General features: G+C 43.1%; 1 protein-coding gene across 1 annotated transcript; it reads right to left on the reverse strand.

Annotated features, from left to right (window-relative positions):
- Positions 1–235: 235 nt before the first annotated feature.
- sacs2 (sacsin molecular chaperone 2) lies at positions 236–18,211 on the reverse strand. Its single transcript, XM_086124178.1, has 9 exons — positions 18,091–18,211; positions 16,269–16,341; positions 16,023–16,062; positions 15,432–15,519; positions 14,612–14,723; positions 13,933–14,079; positions 12,403–13,840; positions 11,708–11,796; positions 236–11,632 (listed from the first exon to the last, which is right to left on the reverse strand). The coding sequence occupies exons 3-9, from the start codon at positions 16,043–16,045 to the stop codon at positions 822–824; spliced, it is 12,708 nt and encodes a 4,235-aa protein (XP_085980304.1). The 5' UTR covers positions 16,046–16,062; positions 16,269–16,341; positions 18,091–18,211; the 3' UTR covers positions 236–821.
- Between the last annotated feature and the right edge of the window lie 1,173 nt (positions 18,212–19,384).

Genomic DNA, 19,384 nt, shown 5'->3' on the forward strand with positions numbered 1-19,384 from the left:
AAAAAACTTGCTAAAGGTGTGTTTGCACAAACGCAACACTGCCTATCAAAAGAACAACATACCTATACAGCGAAGCATGGTGGCAGCATCACGTTTTTCTGGGGGCTGTTTATTTTTCAGCTGGAACTGGAGCCTGAGTCAAAGTGGAGGGAATTATGGACAGTTCCAAATAGCGGTTCGTCTTTGCTCAAAACCTTCAGGCTTCTACCAGGAAGAAATCCAATGACAGGAAAAGTCTAAACAGATGAACCTTTATTTGGGGTTAAACGGGCGGCACTTGAAAAGGTGATGGGTGTGTGCTGAATGGTAACCATGAATATGATTGGTTAATTCTGAATGTAACAAGAGTGTGTGTACAGTTATGCAACCACATTATCTCAACTCATCAACTATTGTCCCAAGTTTTAGGTAATATGAATGGTGGAGAAAAAAAAGTGTTTAAATGAATTACCTTGGTCTCTTTTTTCTTTGTGAGAATACATAAGGGTCCCAAAAAACAAGCGGATTTGGCTTTTGCAAACAATGAACATTTTGTCAGGTGCTGCATTCAATGAAGTAATAGTACATTTTCAGTGCAACAAATTACAATCATCTGGATCGAAACATGTAACTGAAAAATACCTAAAGAAAGCCACTGAAGATGACAATTGGACAAAGCATTATAACATTTCTACAGTCACAAAAAACATAGCTGTGGGCCCAAGATGAAAGGAATGCAATCAAACCCAAGTGGGTTAACATTAGTAAATGTGATTGGCCCACTGAATTGAAAAAGCGTAAACCAAGGTGTCCAGTATATGGCGCGTGTTTGGTGCAGAGCTTTAATTCACATAGGTTTCCACTTCAGCCAAAAGTTGAGTTGCTGCTCTCAATGCCCCGCCCACATTGTCCAAATGGAAACATTCATTTGGGATGCTGGGGAAAGGATGGCAGTTGGGATATTGCGTCTTTTTAGCATGCACGCCAAAGGCCTGCAGTTGGGCCACACTCCTCGGCAGGTCTCTCAGCACGGGGCTGTAGAATGAGACTTTTGTAGCCATGGCTGAAATTGTGCCGCCAAGACGTTGGCCGTTTGTTTTGTACTCGACAGCAATGAGGGACTTTTCTACCGCCTGGTGGACTTTGAACAGGCACCACTCTGCGCTCCCCCCGCTGCTTTCACTGTCCGCGGCATTGAGGTCACATCGGGCCTGCCGACACCACCGTCGGGCCTCCCCTCTGTTGGGCCTTGGGACATATTTGTTTTGGGCCCAAAAGTTGTAGGAATGATATCGTATGAAAATTCGTTCTCGCCCACTTTTGTGGTGCAAAGCCTCCTCGTCCCATTGCGAGTAGAAAGGTCCAAATGAAATGCAAGTTCTGCGTTTCACATATTCGACTGCCCTTGTGACAAAGCGACACTGAGGGTTTTTGTCATGGTGCCATTTGAGGTACAGTCGCTTGCCGTATTTTATCCTCTCCACCTCTGGAAGAGTCCAGATCTCTACCAAACTTTGGTCAATTTCCTCCACTGCTTCTTCAAAAGTTGCCGGTAAACCTCTTGTGGATGAAGAAGCTGAAGAGTGTTGGTATGTCGCTACTTGCAAATTCATACCGTCGGCTTCTATGGGTTCGTCGAACTCGAGTTGTGGCATACCTTCTGATTTAAACTGATACAGGTCTGCAATGCCGGCGTCAATGATCTCATTTTCGCCAATCCTTATTTTGTATCTCTGTGAGTGAGGCCCGTGTTGTGGAGGTAGTACCTCCTCTATGACTGCATAAAAATACTTGTTGTCAATGCAGTAACCGACACATTCTCCCTCTTCAAAGTTGTTGAGGACATTCATGTCTAGGGAATCGTGCCACTCCTCTGGAATCTCTCCTTTCGGAGCAGCCTGCGTGCTGGTGAGAAAAGTTTCCACATCAACACTGTCGCGGATCCCGGTCTTGGCCAGAGTTTTACGAACATCTTCCAGGTTGTCACACCAGAGGAGCTGCTCAAGGATCAGGAGGTGCTCTGACAAAATTCTGTTTCCTAACAGAGAGCTGATCACCTTTGTCAAAGTCATGTTGACCTCATTTATGACCTTTGGGAGCATTGCGTCATTGTGTTTCATGTAAAAGACGCAACCACTTTGTACTTGCCGGACAAAAACGTCGGTCTCGCGGGCCGTGTTCTCCAGAGCTCGCTCTTTCAGCCACAGCTCCGTCATCAGGCTTGTGCAACACACAATCTCTATGCTGCCAAATATATTCTTACACACATCTGCAGCCTCCTCTTGGGTTATTTTCCCTTTTGACTGCTCCCTCATAAGACATATCAATCCATGGGTGAATGCGCTCGAAGTGAGGTGGTTGTCAAACCAGCCACGAAAATCACAGGCCGGTCCAAGTTCACAAAGTTGCATGTGTGATTGAACGACTTTTTCTTCAGTGACCTGCGACAGCATTTTAGGTTGGAGCCGATGGGGCAGTAACTGCAGCAGGTGACAGTGCTTGTACATGTCTGTGCCCAAATGACATGTACTGAGTTTTTCAAGCAACAGGAACTCTTTATCCAGCGCCGCTTCCAACCGTTGGAGGTCAAACGCTGTGTTGTTGAAATACAGTTCACATGACGGGTAGAGTTTTCCATCTACAGCAGGCAGGTACAAAGTCTTTACGCTGTCTGGAAGAGACTGGTGGCCCTTCTTTTGAATTAAGAGGAACAACTCCCCCACAGCACGTTCAACCGTTTTCTTTTGGTTATGGTTCAGACGGGGTTTTGCAATGGAATCAGCGTTGACCGCTGCCAGAACATTGCAGTACTGCACTGCAGTCGGTGCCTCCTTCACACCAATTTTGCTGAAGAATTGCCAAAACAGCATGTACTCGGTCGGAATTTTGTACAAATATGGCCTAAAGTCAGGTTCGTGGGGGAGTGAAAGCACAACATTCCCGGTCCTCACCACTTTTTTGTCATTTTCAACCAACACGAGCGGGACACCATTCAGTAATTGGCTGTCAAAATCGATCATTTGCAAGTAGGCATAAGAACATCGAAGCACAGTTGCACGGGTTTCCATCTGAACGTCCGTTTCACAAAGTGACAGGCAGACATTTGACAAGTTTCTGGTTACGCAATTTGCAGGCGCTTGTTCATAAGCTCCCGCTTGCGTAATCCTTTTCAGATCCTCCTTTGACTTTTCTGGTAGATGTATTATTGGCATTGAAGACCAAACCAGTTCTTGATCCCCGTAATGGCTTTCAATTAAAGACCCTTTGATGTGAACCGTGGTGGTCTCTGGAGCAAATGGCAAATGATAGTCACACAGTTCTTTTTTTACTTTGACAGGAAAAATGAACTTGATGTTGGTTATGCTGTCCAGCAATGTTTGTTCATCATTTGCACCTCTCAAGGCTTCTTTGAGAACTAGGGTGGATTTCTGTTGCAGCTCCTGAGAGTGACCATTCGCCTCAGCTTCCGACTCAACCTTCTTTGCAAAACATATGATATCGTCTTTGGACACAACGTGTTTCAATCCAAGCTCCTGGAGTAACTGCCACGCTGCTTGTTCTTTGTATTGTTTTGCTTCGCACAACTCAGCCAAAACACTCTCAGGCACAAATTTCTCTCGAGGCAACATCGCCTGATACAAGGCAACTCTGTGATCATAGTAGTATGAGACTGGTACCACTTGGCCCTTGGTATTTTCAATCATTGGTACCGTCTTCAGTTGGGAAATGATGGCAGACTTGTGCTGAAAATAACTGTCAAGATTTTGCTGTGAGAGTAACAGTTTGAGGCACTGAAGCTTCTGACGCTTCGAGAGTTTCTGCACGACAGGCAGAATGATCTTCACAAAATACTCCAAATCATTCAAGGTCTGAATGTTCAAAGCTTGAGCCACACTGATGTTCTCAGGATTGTTTTTGAGAAAAATACTGTTGCACTTGGGAGGTTTGAACAAGTCTGGGAATTGAATCATTGACCGCGCGCTCAAGGTGAGGATGTAAACCACTTCAGGGCCATCAATCCTCACTCGATCGCCATGTATTGTTTCAAATAATGGCAGCGATCGGAACTTGCTTTGATATGCTGGACAGTTTATGGACTGTCCGGACTGCAGAAATGTTTGAAGTTGTGTCATATCATCTGAAGAAAGCTGGTAAAATTCTGAGCGCTGAAGAGTGGCGACTTGGTTCAGCACAGAACCTTTGTCATTGACATTCAATAGTTCAGGTGGCAGAAGTGACAATTTGTGACGATCAGCCTCTATGAAAAAGGCAAAGTCAAGTTTCATGAAACCCAGTTTGAACAAAATGTCAGATATATCGTTGTCTAATCTGTAGGCAATGACACTGGGCATGTCTTTCATTTTTTGAAGGAGGCACATGTTTGACCTTGGGCACACAACAGGTAAAATGCAGAAGTCGCTGAAGAGCTGCTTGACGTCAGTTAATGACAAATGTTGATCATCACCCTGACTTTGGTCTTTTACATGGCTTAGTAAGAATTTCCACAGCAATTTCAGCCATGCTACCATTTCTTTCGTTGGAATATAAAGACCGTGCTGTGGGTCAAGCTCACATTTGTCAAGATTCTGCTGAATCAAGAGCTTCAACCAGTCCGAAGCATAGGGAACTGTCAAATTGCTGGCAAGCCTCAGGGCTTTTAGCACCTTCAAAAAGTCACAGTTTGTCTGGTAATGGACAAAATCATGCTCGTAGCCAGAGAACAGACTGCTGTAGACGGATATCAGCTTTGGTGATTTGTTGTCAAACACCCTAAGAACCCCGTCCGCTGTGAGAAGAAGTGGAAGGCCATTGAGTAGAGCAGAATGCTCATCTGTGATCTTTTCGGGCAGGCAGATATCACGGAGGCAGAAATGCAGGAGCGTTGAGCATCTTTTTGGATTTTGGATGAGCGTGTCCTTTATGGGCAGCGGTAACGCAGCGCTCGTTTGCTCTGGATTATGGACAGCCTTTGCTCTCAAGAAGGTCTGAACACTTGAAGGGTTTATATCTTTAACGGCAATGCCAGCACTTTTGAAACCATCCCATATCCTCTTGATTTCACTGGAGAAGGGAACCACATCCATGCCAAGGTCCTTCAAAATGTGATTTATCTCCCTATCGGATGATTCCAAGTAGGGTGCTGCTGTCGGTGTGCTTTCTCTTGCATCTCGCCACTCAATAGAATATTCAGTGGTAGTCGTCGGTGGCTTTGTAGTAGTAGTTACTCGCTTTGTGCACCTTAACACTGGAATGACATCAAGCCCTCTTTGAATAATTGATCTGTATACCTCGTGTATCATTTCATGCCATTCCTGACCAACATCTTCAGACACCGTTGGCCAGAAACACAAGAATGATGTAGATAAAAACAACATCATTTTTTCACGACTAGCTGTCGTCACTGAAATGGTTTGCCTGATGTAATGAAGAAGATCCGCATACAGTGGCGCAATTATGTTGCTTTTCAACAATTCGTTCCAGTTTGCTTTCAGACTCCGGCCGTCTTCTTTCCAAAGGCTTCTCCTGGCAGAGTCGACCTCAAAATCTGCATTGATGTGCACAGGCAGACCAGTGGTGCCTGGTAGAGGAAGCAAACAAAAGGCTCCTCCCTTAAAAGGACTGTGGCTGAGTGGTCTTTTTGAGCTTACACGTGCTGCTACTGTTGCTCGTGAATATTTTTCTTCTCCGTCAGTGCACTGCAGTGTGCTAAACTGCTCTGCGATGAGCCATTTGCTTTGTCTTTTGTCTGAGGTTGAAATCACCGTTCCATAAATTGCCTTGCATGGGACTGAGTCTTTGCTTGGAACAGCATTTGGAGGACACCGTATGCCAGTCTCTTTTTCTTGTCCTGTTGGTGGTGTATTCTTCTCGACTGCAAAGATTGTTGTGATTCCATCTGAATGATCGTTGATTTCATGGACCTCAACTTTACAGATATTTTTCAAAAACAAAATAAGCCCTTCGGGGTCCTCGGATAGGGCAGCACACAGGTCTTTCAAGTCATAGTCGGTGACTTCACTTTGTGATATTTTTGAGATCCCTGCCATGGTAAAAGTTCTGAGAGGCAACCTAATCATGGTTCCGTCTTTAAGGGAAAATGTGTCTGGCAGATAGGATTTGTAAACATCCTCGTACATTTCCTTGAACGTGTCACCAAGTTTATAGCCAATGCCCGTGCGCACGTGTTCATTGTGGCTTTCAATGTAATTTTGATTGGGATCCGAAATGCATAGTAAGTCATCTCCAGTGAGGATCGAGGGGCAATCAGTCAGATGGTAAACAGAAGTGAATCCGAGTCCATATTTTCCAATCTTGCCTGGGTCATGGCGCTTTCCTCCAGTTCCCAGCTGCTGAATGCCAGCCAGGTCCGTATCTGTAAACAAACTGTTGTTGAAGACGCAGAGCGCTGGGCCCTGCAGCATGTTCCATTTCTCTCCAAAGGTTTTTTCAGTGCCGTGCTGTCGTCTATCCCAAACAAAATGTATTTCCGTAGCCTCTGCATCATCGGCGTTCTGGATGAGCTCTTTGAGGATATCCTTCTTTGACGGATAGGCATAAATGATGTTTTTAATTCTCACAGTTAAGTGCTCTTTCTGCTCAAACTGGAAAGAATGTGGAAAGAGGCTGTCGACCTCATGGCTTTGCAGAGTATGATGTCTGGTTGTTTTGATTCCAAAATGGAGTGCCATAGCACGTGGGATATCCTGATGACAGAGAGTTACATCCGTCGTAACTGGCATCCATGGGCTGTCATTAAAGAAAAGCTGGCAGGCAGGTGCCAAAACCCCATGCTCATTGGGTATGAGACAGTCGCTTGTGACATTCTCATTGGCAGAATATATGCCTCTGTTTAAAATTGTGAGACAAATTTTGAGATCATTCCTTGGCAAGGGTTTGTCGCCATGTTTCAAATGAACTTCTTGAAGTACAGTAAGAAACTGGTGAGGAGTGAATGTGTCTTTAATACCTACGCACTCCCAAAGACTCCGTAAACGAGCAAAGGCAGTTGGAAGTACATGCAGATAGGGCCTGGCATCAAATTGCGCGTTGACAGCCACACGATTCACGTTGACAAATATATTGCAGTCAAAAATGAATGGGAATGATTGAGCCCCCTGAGATATGATTGTTGATGTATTTGACTCGCAGACATGTCTATCCAGAAAGCTGTAGCATTCGCAGGCAATCGTATAAAGCTTGGATTTGTCCATGGATCTTGATTGCTCCTGTGTTTTTTGTAGCTGCTGGAGCACCACGTCAGGTGCAGGGGTATCGCGAATCCCTAGCATTTGTAGGATCGGATCAGTAACATGTACGTTCAAGCCAGAATGATCCAGCACAGGTTGGGTTCTGTCAACCAGCAGTGCGCATTTTTCACTGAAAATGTCAATTGGCCTTCTCAGGTCTGTCTTTGTGCTGCAGCAGCGAAATGCTGGGAGAAATGGGATCTTTCTTAAATGTTGCCAGTGGCAGGAGTCTTTGTCATTCATGTGATCCTTCATGAGTTCAAGAAGGCACTTCAAATATCCGTATGCTTTTCTTTTGTCAGCCTTCCAAAAGGTTTGGGTCTTTTGTGCTCTCTCAACTATCGCTTCCAGCGGAAGGTGGTCATTTGCCATCCCAAGCTCCAGCAGACGTTGAATCCTCCTTGGGGAGCAAAAGTCACTCTCTGTACCTCCCAGTAATCTCCCCTTATCATCTCCAAATAGACGAGCCAGCTTCCCTGATGGATTCACAAGTTTCTTGATCTGCTGCAGGTGTCCATCCATTGTGGGGATGCACAGATACCTCATCAATAGATGGTCAATTTCCTCTGAGTTAAGGTCAATGGCATGTAGCAAAAGAGTATCTCTACTCTGAGCGTCCAAGGTGGCAAGGTTCTCAAACACCACGTCTTGATAAAACCTCTCCCAGTTCCACGTTTTCTCCTGCAAAATCTTCTCAAGGCCTCCCTGTTTGAAGCTATTTCGCAACCAAAGTGGAAGAGGAACTACACGGTTTGGTTCTTGGAGATGTTTTTGGCACACCTGCATGGCAAGTAGATGCATCGTTTCATCCACTTCAATCGTTTCATGTAAAAATATGGCATTGTTCACTGAACACCATTTTTTGCCATCACAGAAGACCTCTGGGGCATTGACGTCCTCAGTGATGGTGGAGTAAAACTTATCAACTAGAGGTTTGAATGTGTCAATCACTTTTTCCCTATCAGGCCAAAAGGTGTGATAAGAGTAACTTTTCAGTTGGCCATTTTCCGACATGCTCTTCAATACCAAAAGTGCGGTCACATATGCTGTCACGATGGGATCCTGAAGTAGAGCCTTGTTCCAGTCGTTTTTCAGCCCGCTTTCCCACAGACCTTTGCGATTACTTGTTACAGCGAATGTTCCATTGACATTGACTGGGAGACCAGTGTGAATGTGAAGTGGGAGGAAGCAAAATGCCTGGCCAGCCAGCTTGGTTTCCGGGATGGAAAATGTTCCACTTCCTGGATCTTCTTGCAGAGGCACAGCTATTCCCCCAATCGGCAAGGAGAACTTGACTCGGTTGTCCTGTTGCTGGGCCATTTTTAAAGACTGATTTGTGCCAAAGCAGTTGTGCATGAGCCATGACTGACTTTGTCTTCTACCGGATTGTTCGCTGCTTAATTGGACAATGCTGACGATACAGCAGTCAATCACCTCCTTGCGATTCTCACTTTGTTTCAGCAATGACTTTTCAGCTCTAATTTGCGCTGACTGACGACCGTTACCTGGAATTGTTATCTCACTCAGGGTAGTTTTGGTGACAGTGAGGACGGTTTGTATTTCATCATCTCTTGGAGGAGTTGCTGCATGTTGCGAGAGAGTTTGCAAGGACAACGTCTTAATGTTCTTCAGGAACAGGATATACATTTGAGAATAGTCGGTGAACTCTTGCTGAAAAGAGACAATGCCGTGTTTGTCATATACTCTGGTGCTTATCTCCGATTGGAGAGCTTCTTCCTTAGTTCGAAAAGGAAGCTTGATGAGGGTACCCTGATAAAGGTATGGAGGACTTTGTGTGGTGAAACTGCAGTTAAAAATGTTTTCATATGGTCCAAACTGACCAGGGAAACAATGAAACTGTTGCGTTTGGGAGAGGTCCAATCTGATTCCAGGATTGGATTTGTTTCTGATTATCTTTTTCAGGTGAGTCACATTCGGATCAAGTATAAGGAGTTTGTTTCCACTCAAGACTGAAGGAATGTCCGTCACATGATAGACAGTGTTGAATCCAAGTCCAAACTTGCCAATTTTTCCCACCATGTTTTCTTTTGAGGCAGACCCCACTCTCACGATATTCTTCCAGTCCTCGTCTGTGAATGTCTCATTATTGAATGCCCAAAGGCAAGGCCCCTGACAAAGGGCCATACCAGGATCTATGAGATTTTCAGTGGGATTCGTGTGTACCCTGAAATCCACTAAGAATTTACAAGCGTCTGCTCCAGCATCTTCTGCATTCTGAATGAGCTCTTTGAAGATGTCGCTTTCTTCATCATACTCTTTGAGAATGTTTTTAATCCTCATTGTTATGGGCTCAGATTGTCCACACTGCTCAATTCCCACAAGCTCAGGATCGAGGATGTACGTACTAAGAAACTGGATGTTGAACCATTCAGCAGCAGCTTTTGGAATCTCCTCGTGTAAGACATGCACTTTTTCCTTGCTGTATTGAAGCCCCGCCAGACTTTTTTTGCTCAAATCGCAGAAAACAGCCGTCGACAGTGATTTCAGGGTAAATTGACCTTCTTGTGTCATGACTGGCACCGGGATGTCCTCCTGAACCGTCATCTTCTCCTTCCATATCCATTTGACAATTTCTATGGCGACTTTAATCTCAGAGAGCCTTGCAGTTGGCGGCTGTCTTCCTTCAAGAGTTTTCATGATGGAATAGAGAATGTCAACAATGTCATGCTGTGAAAGCACTGACCTCAGACCAAACTCCTTCAAGAGCTTCTTGTATGGTAGGAATTCCTGAGGCAATTTCCTCACCCACGAGCTCAGATCTAGACTAGGCGGGTAGTCTAAAACCAAATCCCGAGGAGAAACAAACTGGTCACTGCACCACAGCCAGCACTTGTTCCTATCCATTAAAGTTGAAAAGTCATGAATTTGATCTTGCATGTGTTTGTAAATACTATGCAACCTCCTTTTGAAATCTCCATTTGTGTCAGGATCATCCATGTTGTCACTCTTTGCAATCAAGACAAACAAATTGTCTATCACTTTCGCCGGCGGGGGGAGGCATTTGAGACCAAGTTTGTGGCTAACTCGGTCACTCAGGCTTCCAATTAGAGGCATGACATGCCCAACAATATCTCCATACTGAGAGTGTCTTAGTTCATGTGGGCAGAAGAGGGAAATCTTCTCTTTATTATAACCAGGGTTAGCACACGGAACCCATTTTAGCATTTTGAGGGTGTGAAGCTGAGCGTCAGAAAAGTTGGCCAGGAGACTGTGAGCATCAAGCATGTTTAAGAACACCTGAGCTCGGCTGAAAGCCTCCGAGTGAACTTGCAGCTGGCCGATCACTGCAGCAGCGTGCAGTAAGTGCTCAGGAGACAGATCTGCTTCTCTGTTTAACATACCAAGGTCTGTTAGGGTTTCGAGCATCTGGTCTGTTTGAAGGTATGGAGAAGGTGGGAAGAAATCGCTGTCAAAAATGACTTTGAAGATTGGAACTCTTGGATGAAGGAAGTGTGAGGTCTTTTTTAGCACGCCATTTGCCTCCATGAAGCTTAATTCTTGACAACGGCGTTTCAAGGTCTTATTTTGGGAGAAAAGGATACTGCCATGCTGTAAAATCCAAGTCATGATCTTTTCAATCTGTTCTTTGCTGCATTCTCCGCTTTCAATGTTGTCAATCAGGAGATGAGCTGCTTGAGCAGTGTCCAAAAGATTAACATCAATCATTTGCAAGAGTCTGCGATCAGCCTCAGTTGTACATTGTAGTATTGATTCAGGCATTGGTAGATCCATTGGAACTTTTGGACCACAACCTAAAAGTATGGCCTTTTTTGAGTGTGCTGGAAGAGGCACACCTTTTGTGTTTTGAAACAGAGGCACCTTTGAGAGAAGTTCCTTCTCGTTACTGGAGAGAGAATCCAGACAAGAAAGATATTCCTTCAATTCTTCTCGAGTGTCGCGACACATGTGCTGGAATTCTCTGATGAGATCTCGATACTCGACGTTCATCAAGATAGTCACAACGCTTCTTGGTGATGGACACAGAACAAAGGAATCAAGGTCATCATGCTTCAGCCATTCATTTTCCCCCACCACGATGCCACCGACTTTTTTCACCAAATTGGCTATTTTATCTGGCAAGCTGATTTTCCTTCTTTGTTGGAAAATAAGAGTTGTGTTTGGATTCAGTTTAGCAAGTAATAAGGACTGACTGGAAGACAGGGGCCCCACTGGTATCAATGGAATGTCAATAAAATGGCTTAACTTTGTAAAGTGAGTGTTGAGGAACTTCCAGATTTCTTGAAGCCAATCCAAGGGTGGATGCAGATCGTTGTTCACATCCCAGCTAACGAACGCTGTGTTCAACCGCTTCCAGTCTTGGGGCAAATACCTCCTGGTGTACTCTGCCACCTGATCTGCATCGATGTCTTTTATCTTGAATAATTCTGTGGAAAAACAACAAGAATATTGATATGTACATTGGAAAGATGAAAGAAAGAAAAAAAAGGTGAATTTCTTACTTTCACCGGCCACTTGTTTCAAGTGGGCAGTGCAGTCCGTGTTTAAGTCATCTGGGATGAAGAGGTGTTTGCAAAATGGCAGCAAGACTCTGCAGAGAATATAGAATTCTTGTTCACAAATCAAGTAGAATAAATTGACTCATCATGAACTTTAACATTACAGTAAACAAGAATTGATGCAATGTATTTCTACGCGACAATAAACTACAGCCGCGGTCATAAACATATTGTCAAATGAATGAATCTCTGAGCATTATTATCGATGTTTGGACAGATTTTGATTTTTTTTTTTTTTAATTTTTACTGCTGTCATGCAGGCATATATTGACTATCCTTCACCAACAATGCAACATTACCAATTATTTTTGAGATTTCTTTTTTTATGCTTGTGAGAATCTGAATGTTCTTAGCTCCTATCTCTATGCCACTTGAGCACTGTAATGTGGTTCATCAAGGTTGTTCGCCACAAAATAGTTTCCGGTATTTAGAGACTAAATCAACAGTGCCTCTGCTGATCACAGCCATGTAAGTGCACTCAATTTAGGCTCAAGTGATTCAAGGCACAATTAATATCCAATTCCGCATTCCTATCAATTCACCCCCAATTTGTATTCAAAACACTTGAGAAAAGCTGCCATAACTAACTGGGCTGCATGCATCCACGCATCCTTTCAGAGGCACAGTCCTAAAATTACCTTGGAAATTCCTTGCTGTCAATCAAAGCAGTGTCCTCCTCTTTGTCTGTGAAAGCTCTAAAAGAGCCATCACTGAGTGGGAGAAGCTCAAGATTCCGAAGATCCCTGTATTTTCCATCACTCAGAATATACTCCAGAAGACAGAGTTTGTCATCTCTGGACAGGTTATTCATGTCCACCCTATGGAGGGCCTCCCTGAGGTATGCCGGCGTCGCGTATGTTAAGTTGTTGGCCTGCGGGTGAACTGTTTTTATGGCTCTTGCAACGTTGCACGGAAAAGTCACAAGATTCTCTCCACAGGAAAGCAAAGTTCTCTGAATGGCAGTCAGTGTGTCAGGGTTCGCTGGGCCAGTACAGGGGAGCACAGCTTCCAAAGGACTGATGAACTCTCTTTCATCTCGGGCGAGGGAGAGCACAGCCAAATTTTCTTGGAACAACTGATGAAGGACATCTACGGCGATTGCGTGCCATTTGTCCTTGTGTTGAAGCTGATCAAGATCCGGCCAGAGATCATACACGGAAGACACGGGGAGCAAAGCCTTTTGAGCATGTCGGATGGCCGCTTCAATGATCATTTTGTACGCTTGTGGGAGCACCGCCTTCATCAGCAATTCGTTCCACATGGCGTGTTTGTCGTGTCGCTGATCTTCCTCTTGCCACTTGATGTGTCTCCTGTTATCTGTGAGGCCAAAGCAGGCGTTGATATAGACGGGCAGTCCTGTCTTGTTGCTTTCGTTGTTTGGCAGCGGGAGAAAACAGCTAAGTCGGCTCTCGCTGGTGCTCCTCGTCTCACTCTCACCGAATGGGAACGCCAGGTCAACTTGTGGGAGGAAGCTCAACTTTTGTGCGAGCGTATCCAATTCCGCCACGTTTCCTTCCTTCATGGTACACGTTGTCACGAGCCACTTTGTTTCTTTGTGCTCTTCGGAATTGATGGTGAGCACTTTGATTCTGGTCAAACCCTCGATGACGGTCTTGTCTTGGGGCTCCAAAACAAAATCCGGGTAGGCCGACGACTTGACTTCAAGTCTTGTGCTCACAAAGCCCTGAACGTCAATGTGCATCAAGGTCACCGTAGTCACATTTTTCAAAAACAGCAGGCTCAGTTCCGCATCGACAATGAAGCTATCAAAAAGCGCAACAACCCTATCCGTGTTGTACAAATTATCCGAAATATCGGACGTCTCCGCACGCAAAGGGAATCTGAAAATTGTCCCGTCAAAGTCCTGATCTTCCATAATGACTTTGGACCACTCTTGTCCGCTTACGAGCCTAACAATGTCCCGAAAGTGATGGAACTGATCATCAATCGTCATCAGAGCCTCTTGATGCTCGGCGTCATCCAGCGACCAACGGAAACCGCCTTGTCTTTCCCCAAATATTTTTTCTTGGGGATCCAAAATGCCAAGGTAGCCAGAGCTGAATATACTGGGAAGATCTGTGCATGTGAGGAAAAATATGTTCCCGTGTCAATAAACTTGCCACAAAAATCTCCACAGAGATATGCAAAACAACTGAGAAGGGCATTACCTGTTATGTGGTAAACGGAGTTGAAACCAATCCCAAACCTCCCGACTGTGTTGGGGTCATTGCGCTTGACGCTCCTCCCGACAGCCTGAATTCCCTCCCAGTCTTCATCAGTAAATGGCGCGTTGTTGTAGCTGTACAGAGCAGGCCCTATACAAAGATAACAAGGGATTTTTGGGTGAATTATTGACAGGCTTTGGGAACGGTTGCATATGCACAAAGCGGCCTGAAAGTTTGTGTGCAAACTCTGGAGCGGTCCGGAGTACATTTTGGTGGGTCAAATGTGGACATGATGAAATGAAGCCAAATGACTTGCATTTAATTCTGCTTTATAACAAAGCAAAAACCATCTTCTTGGCAAAAAAAAAAAAAAAGAAAAAAGAACATGATATTTTTGGATTATGGTTGGACTTTTGATTGTGTTTGTGTTGAGCACACCATATACAGTAAGTCATTCGTCATGATGACACGTGATAAGGAGAGGGGCTTGCAACTGCAATGTAGTTATTATATAGGCTAGTTTCTTTAATTTCTTCTTCTACTACTGTACAACTACAACTGTCTGCAATCTGGATGCCCTATGGGTCCGTGCATACAATTTGGAATATGACCAACATTATTGGGAAGAATCCAAGCGAATATCACACAAATAGAGAACCGTGAGCATCTTCTTCATGTTTACCTTGGAATTGTCCCAAAGTGTCCGTCCAAAGACTTCTAGTTCCGTAACTTCTCTCGTCATGGATAAAAGTCACATTGGTGGCTTGAGCATCGTCTGCATTTTGAATCAGCTCCTATTTTTTTTAAAACCCAAACTCATCAGCAATCAAGCATGTTTATTCCTCATGCACAACTAAAATACGTGTTCCAAATTATTATCCAACTGATGTTTTTCTGTAATTTTCCTAAAGAGTGGATGCATATAAGACTCAGCATCATTGACTTTGTTAGTCTTCAACCCTTTGATTACAATTTTCATGTCTTTGACTAAATTTCCCAATAACAGTATATTTTGCAAAAAAAAAACAACAACCACAAAACAAGGCAAAAAACCCCAGTAAAATATATTTTCCCATATGTTCACGCACAGCTGAGTTTAAACATATTTTTTAGGTTGTTAAGAACTGGAAATAGTCATTTGTGGAATTTGCAGCAGTATAAGGTCATATTTCCTGAAACAAAGCGATTGCAATTCAAACCACCTTAACAGGTCAAGTGACTATATATCTTAACATGGCAACATAGGAGCTTGGCAGAGCACATTTGTAATATTGGTGTATTATTAAGAAAAAAAATACTGTTGTCATGGTGTGGTTTGTTTATATTAAAATTATTCCCTCAATGGTTGATAACTTGAAAATCATTTGTATTGACTAATTAGGAAAATCTGAAGAAATATCTCTTGCACAATGATTTGGAACATGATGTATTAGTAGAAAAAAATGCATCAAATTACTGTTTCTAATCATGTTGCCTTTGACAAAATAAGTACTAACACCCACCTTCAAAATTTGTCCGCCATCCGGATACCGACATAGGATGTCTTTCAAATAGTCAATGAAGGGCGGAGCGGTGGCCCCAAAGGAAGTCCTTCACCAAACAAAATAAAAAATCAAACGAGACATATTATGGCATTTTCATTCCAATAATTAAAACAATTCCCAGGGGGAAAAAATGTCTGCCCCAATGGTCAAGAATCACAAAAGACTTATTCCTCCCCCTCTAAAAACCTTTGGCCACAGCAGCCAAAATGACCAAAAGCAAAAAGTGGAGGGAAATAAGAAGAGGTCAAGTTGTTGCTCCTTTTGGTTTGTCCAATAAGATGTTGCAACAGCAAGTCACTCACTTGATTTATTTGACTGGAATGAAAGTCATGAAATGATTAAAATGTTCCATTGAGTTATGTTATTAATTCATTTCAGTTTGTGAGTGTATGTAAATCGTGTGTGGGGGGCGGGGGGCACACCATATAAATTCTCTTCTAGGGCACAACAACGGCTCGAGCAAACCTGATTGGACACCATTTGTAATGTGAATACATACATACCATCATTACCATCACTTATTAAAATGTTCACACACGGACCATTTACCGTGTTTTTGTCTTGGTGCTCATCTTTATTTGAGTGGTTTCTGGAAGAAAGTCAGAATATTATGTTGATTACAACTTTTAACTGGGAAATTTTTGCTGTGGGTAAAGATTACGTTAAGCCTCATGCAAGGGGAGTAGCCCCAACGGTAAAAAGGAAAAATGCTGATCAGTGCACACGTCTCTGACCTCAGAGTAAGCACAAAAGCGCACCGAGGGAAATGGTTGAGTAAATTGATTGTAGACTCACCCAAGAATCAAGTTGTTTATTCCATTGCCATCAAGCAAAAGGTCTGCAGGATATCATGACGTGAAGATGATGCCTGAAAAAAAAAAAATCAAAGTAGGCAGGTTGGCTCAAGAGTAGGTGTACGCTTTAACATTTGACCACATTGACACGTTTTTCTTTTTTTACAATTTCAGAAACTAAACTAAGGTTTTTGTTTAAAAATAATGTACTTTGGTTTAGGTTTAGGTTTTGAAGCTATCTTTTCAAATTACTGTTTTGAAAGGGAAGTCTAGTCAAAACATTTCTTAACAATATATTCTATGCGCGTCTACTTGTTTCTGATGTCTGAAAACAGAAGGCTGGAGGGAGGGACAGACGGAAGGAGCAACAGGTGGATGGAAGGAAAGAAGGAAGGAAGGAAATATCCATCCATCCATCCATTTTCCGAACCGCTTGATCCTCACTAGGGTCGCGGGGGGTGCTGGAGCCTATCCCAGCTGTCTTCGGGCAGTAGGCGGGGGACACCCTGAATCGGTTGCCAGCCAATCGCAGGGCACACAGAGACGAACAACCATCCACGCTCACATTCACACCCAGGGGCAATTTAGAGCGTTCAATCAGCCTGCCATGCATGTTTTTGGAATGTGGGAGGAAACCGGAGTACCCGGAGAAAACCCACGCAGGCCCGGGGAGAACATGCAAACTCCACACAGGGAGGCCGGAGCTGGAATTGAACCCGGTACCTCTGCACTGTGAAGTCGACGCGCTAACCACTGGACTACCGGGCCGCCAGGAAGGAAATAATCTGTGTAAAATCAGTTATACCCCACCAGCATTTCTTTGAAAATCTAAAATATATTTATAAACTTCTTACACAGCTTGTGTATGTATCGGTCAACCCACCCATACAGAACTGTCACTGGCTCAGATACACAGTTGCTGGGACTTTTGGCTTATCTCAATATACAGTAATTGCCCTAAATGTGTCCGTGTGTGTATGTGTGTGCGTGCGTGTGTATATACACACATATCGTGCTTTACTGTATTATGTTTTTATACAATGTATTTTACTTTATTAAAATCCCAGAACAAAAATTGTGATGGTTTTGAGGGCACAATTCATAGATTTTCATTTAATTTAAATGTATATTGTTGATTTGATGATACGAATAAATACAGTCACGGTCTTGGCCACGGAACGACTTTTTTACTCGCACTGTAGATCGAGGTACATACAGTACAACGCTCGCTTCAGTAGACCATGCAGTATTCGGACCATCCACGGGTGGCGCTGTTAGGCCAGAATGAAAGTTACCATTTTAAAAGAAACGAAACTGAAACCTTGCCAATCATGATGTTGCTATTATCAAAGTAGACAAAGCAGTGGAACAGAGTGTTCTTTTGATTTTATTTTTATTTTTTGCTTTGCATTTAAATTCTTAATTTTTACTTCTTCCACACGGTCAGACGAGGCGATTTTGTGTAGATATTCCCCCGGCAATGTATTTGTTGAACATGCTCACCCTTCCCCACTACGCTACGAAAAAAACGGGATTCAAGGTTGAGCAACACGAACTACTGTATAGTAGACAACAAAACATAAAATTAAAAAGCTATGTTCTTGCGAAAGCGTTATTAAAAGTATTGAAAAAAACTGTCAACGTCGAAATGCAGGCTGCTGCAATTCGACGTTGACTGTTGTTTTTCTGTTAAAAAAAATATACTGTATGTCATAATTTTCTAAAGAACACCAACGAATCATCATTTGATCGTAATGCAATATAATCACTATTAACAACATCAAGTTAAGCATCATAATAATCATAAGAGATATTGACATTACCTCAGTCTTGGTCTTTTCCCTGACTGATCTGATGCGCTTCTCGCTGCTCTCACTTTTATAAACTCCGGGTGTGGTGACATCACGCAGCATTTTTTTAGGGGGACAATCTCGTTTCACTAACTTCCATATTCTGCAAAAACGAAACCCGTACCAACACTGCCAATGTGAGTGGATATGACCACAAGGGGGAGCCTACTACTGCTACATAATGAGCGTCAAGAAAAAGAAATCCATCCACTCTATCCATCCGTCCATCCACGAGCTAATTTTCAGCCAGCGAATTTCGTTTTCTGCTAAAACAAAACACATCACATCCCTACCGGTGTGAGTGGAGACCAAACTAGCCACAAAGAAAATTCTAGAGTTGACCGATCAGTTCTTCCCAATGTTTCAGGATCCCCCCCCCCCCCCCCATTTCAAGTGCATACCGCATTTTGATTTTGTAAAGCAATTTGATATTTTGAAAATATGCATGTCAGTGAATCAAAGTAAAACGTTTTGGAAAGGTTACATAAAAACATATCATAAAAAACAATAAAGTGTTTATTGTAGTCATAAAAACAACACAAGTGTTTTTTAAGTGCCTTTCCTCTAATTTTAATCTGATTTCACAATCTTCTACAAAAGCCTGAGAATATTTTTTTGTTGGTTTCATAGTATTTATCGTGCAACTATGCAGAGTGTATAGTTTTTCATTCAATTTTAAGCATTTACAGTTAAAAATGTTAAGCCCACAATTTCGCTTTCATTTGAAGTTGCAACAACTTTTATAAACATGTCAGCAATCTTGTCACAAACTGCAAAGTTTAATATAAATTGAAAGAACATCTAAATTGTGTTTTTTTAAGGTGCAACTACTGAAGTCTGCATTCTGCTCATATTCAGTCATGCTGTATAACTTTCCCATGCTCGCAGCGTAGCTTGGCGTCCTTGTAACAATTATCACTTAAAATTGGAATACTGTACTCCCTGCTGGAGATGCACAAACATTGGAATGCGCTAAACTGAGAATTGGTCTCGGAGAAACGAAAGTTATGAAATCACACCTTGTGTCTCGGTACCGCCCTTCTGATAATATAAAAGTGATGTGAATCGCACTCGTGACATGCAGCCATTGTCTGTAATTCACTGATGCCCGGAATATTCTGTTATTAAAAGCTCTGAAGAAACGGTTAATCGATTCCGGCCTATTTTTGGATTAACAACATTCTCCTCGTCCAAAATTAAACGAACACGCGGGGGAAAGGAGGCCGCTTTCCCCCAACACTACCTTAAAGAATTCAAGATGTAAATT

This window comes from Hippocampus guttulatus, chromosome 11 (genome assembly GCF_054856545.1).
Source record: "Hippocampus guttulatus isolate MCC_2025c chromosome 11, RoL_Hgut_1.0, whole genome shotgun sequence".
Taxonomy (NCBI): Eukaryota; Metazoa; Chordata; class Actinopteri; order Syngnathiformes; family Syngnathidae; genus Hippocampus; species Hippocampus guttulatus.

Bases quoted from the DNA above. Each gene is read 5' to 3' on its own strand.
- sacs2 (XM_086124178.1), bottom strand. From the start codon at position 16,045: ATGAGCACCAAGACAAAAACACG. The intron at 14,080-14,611 runs GTAAACATGAAG...ATCTTTGTATAG, and splicing joins CACTTTGGGACAATTCCAAG to GGCCTGCTCTGTACAGCTAC. The intron at 11,797-12,402 runs GTAATTTTAGGA...TATTCTCTGCAG, and splicing joins GACAGCAAGGAATTTCCAAG to AGTCTTGCTGCCATTTTGCA.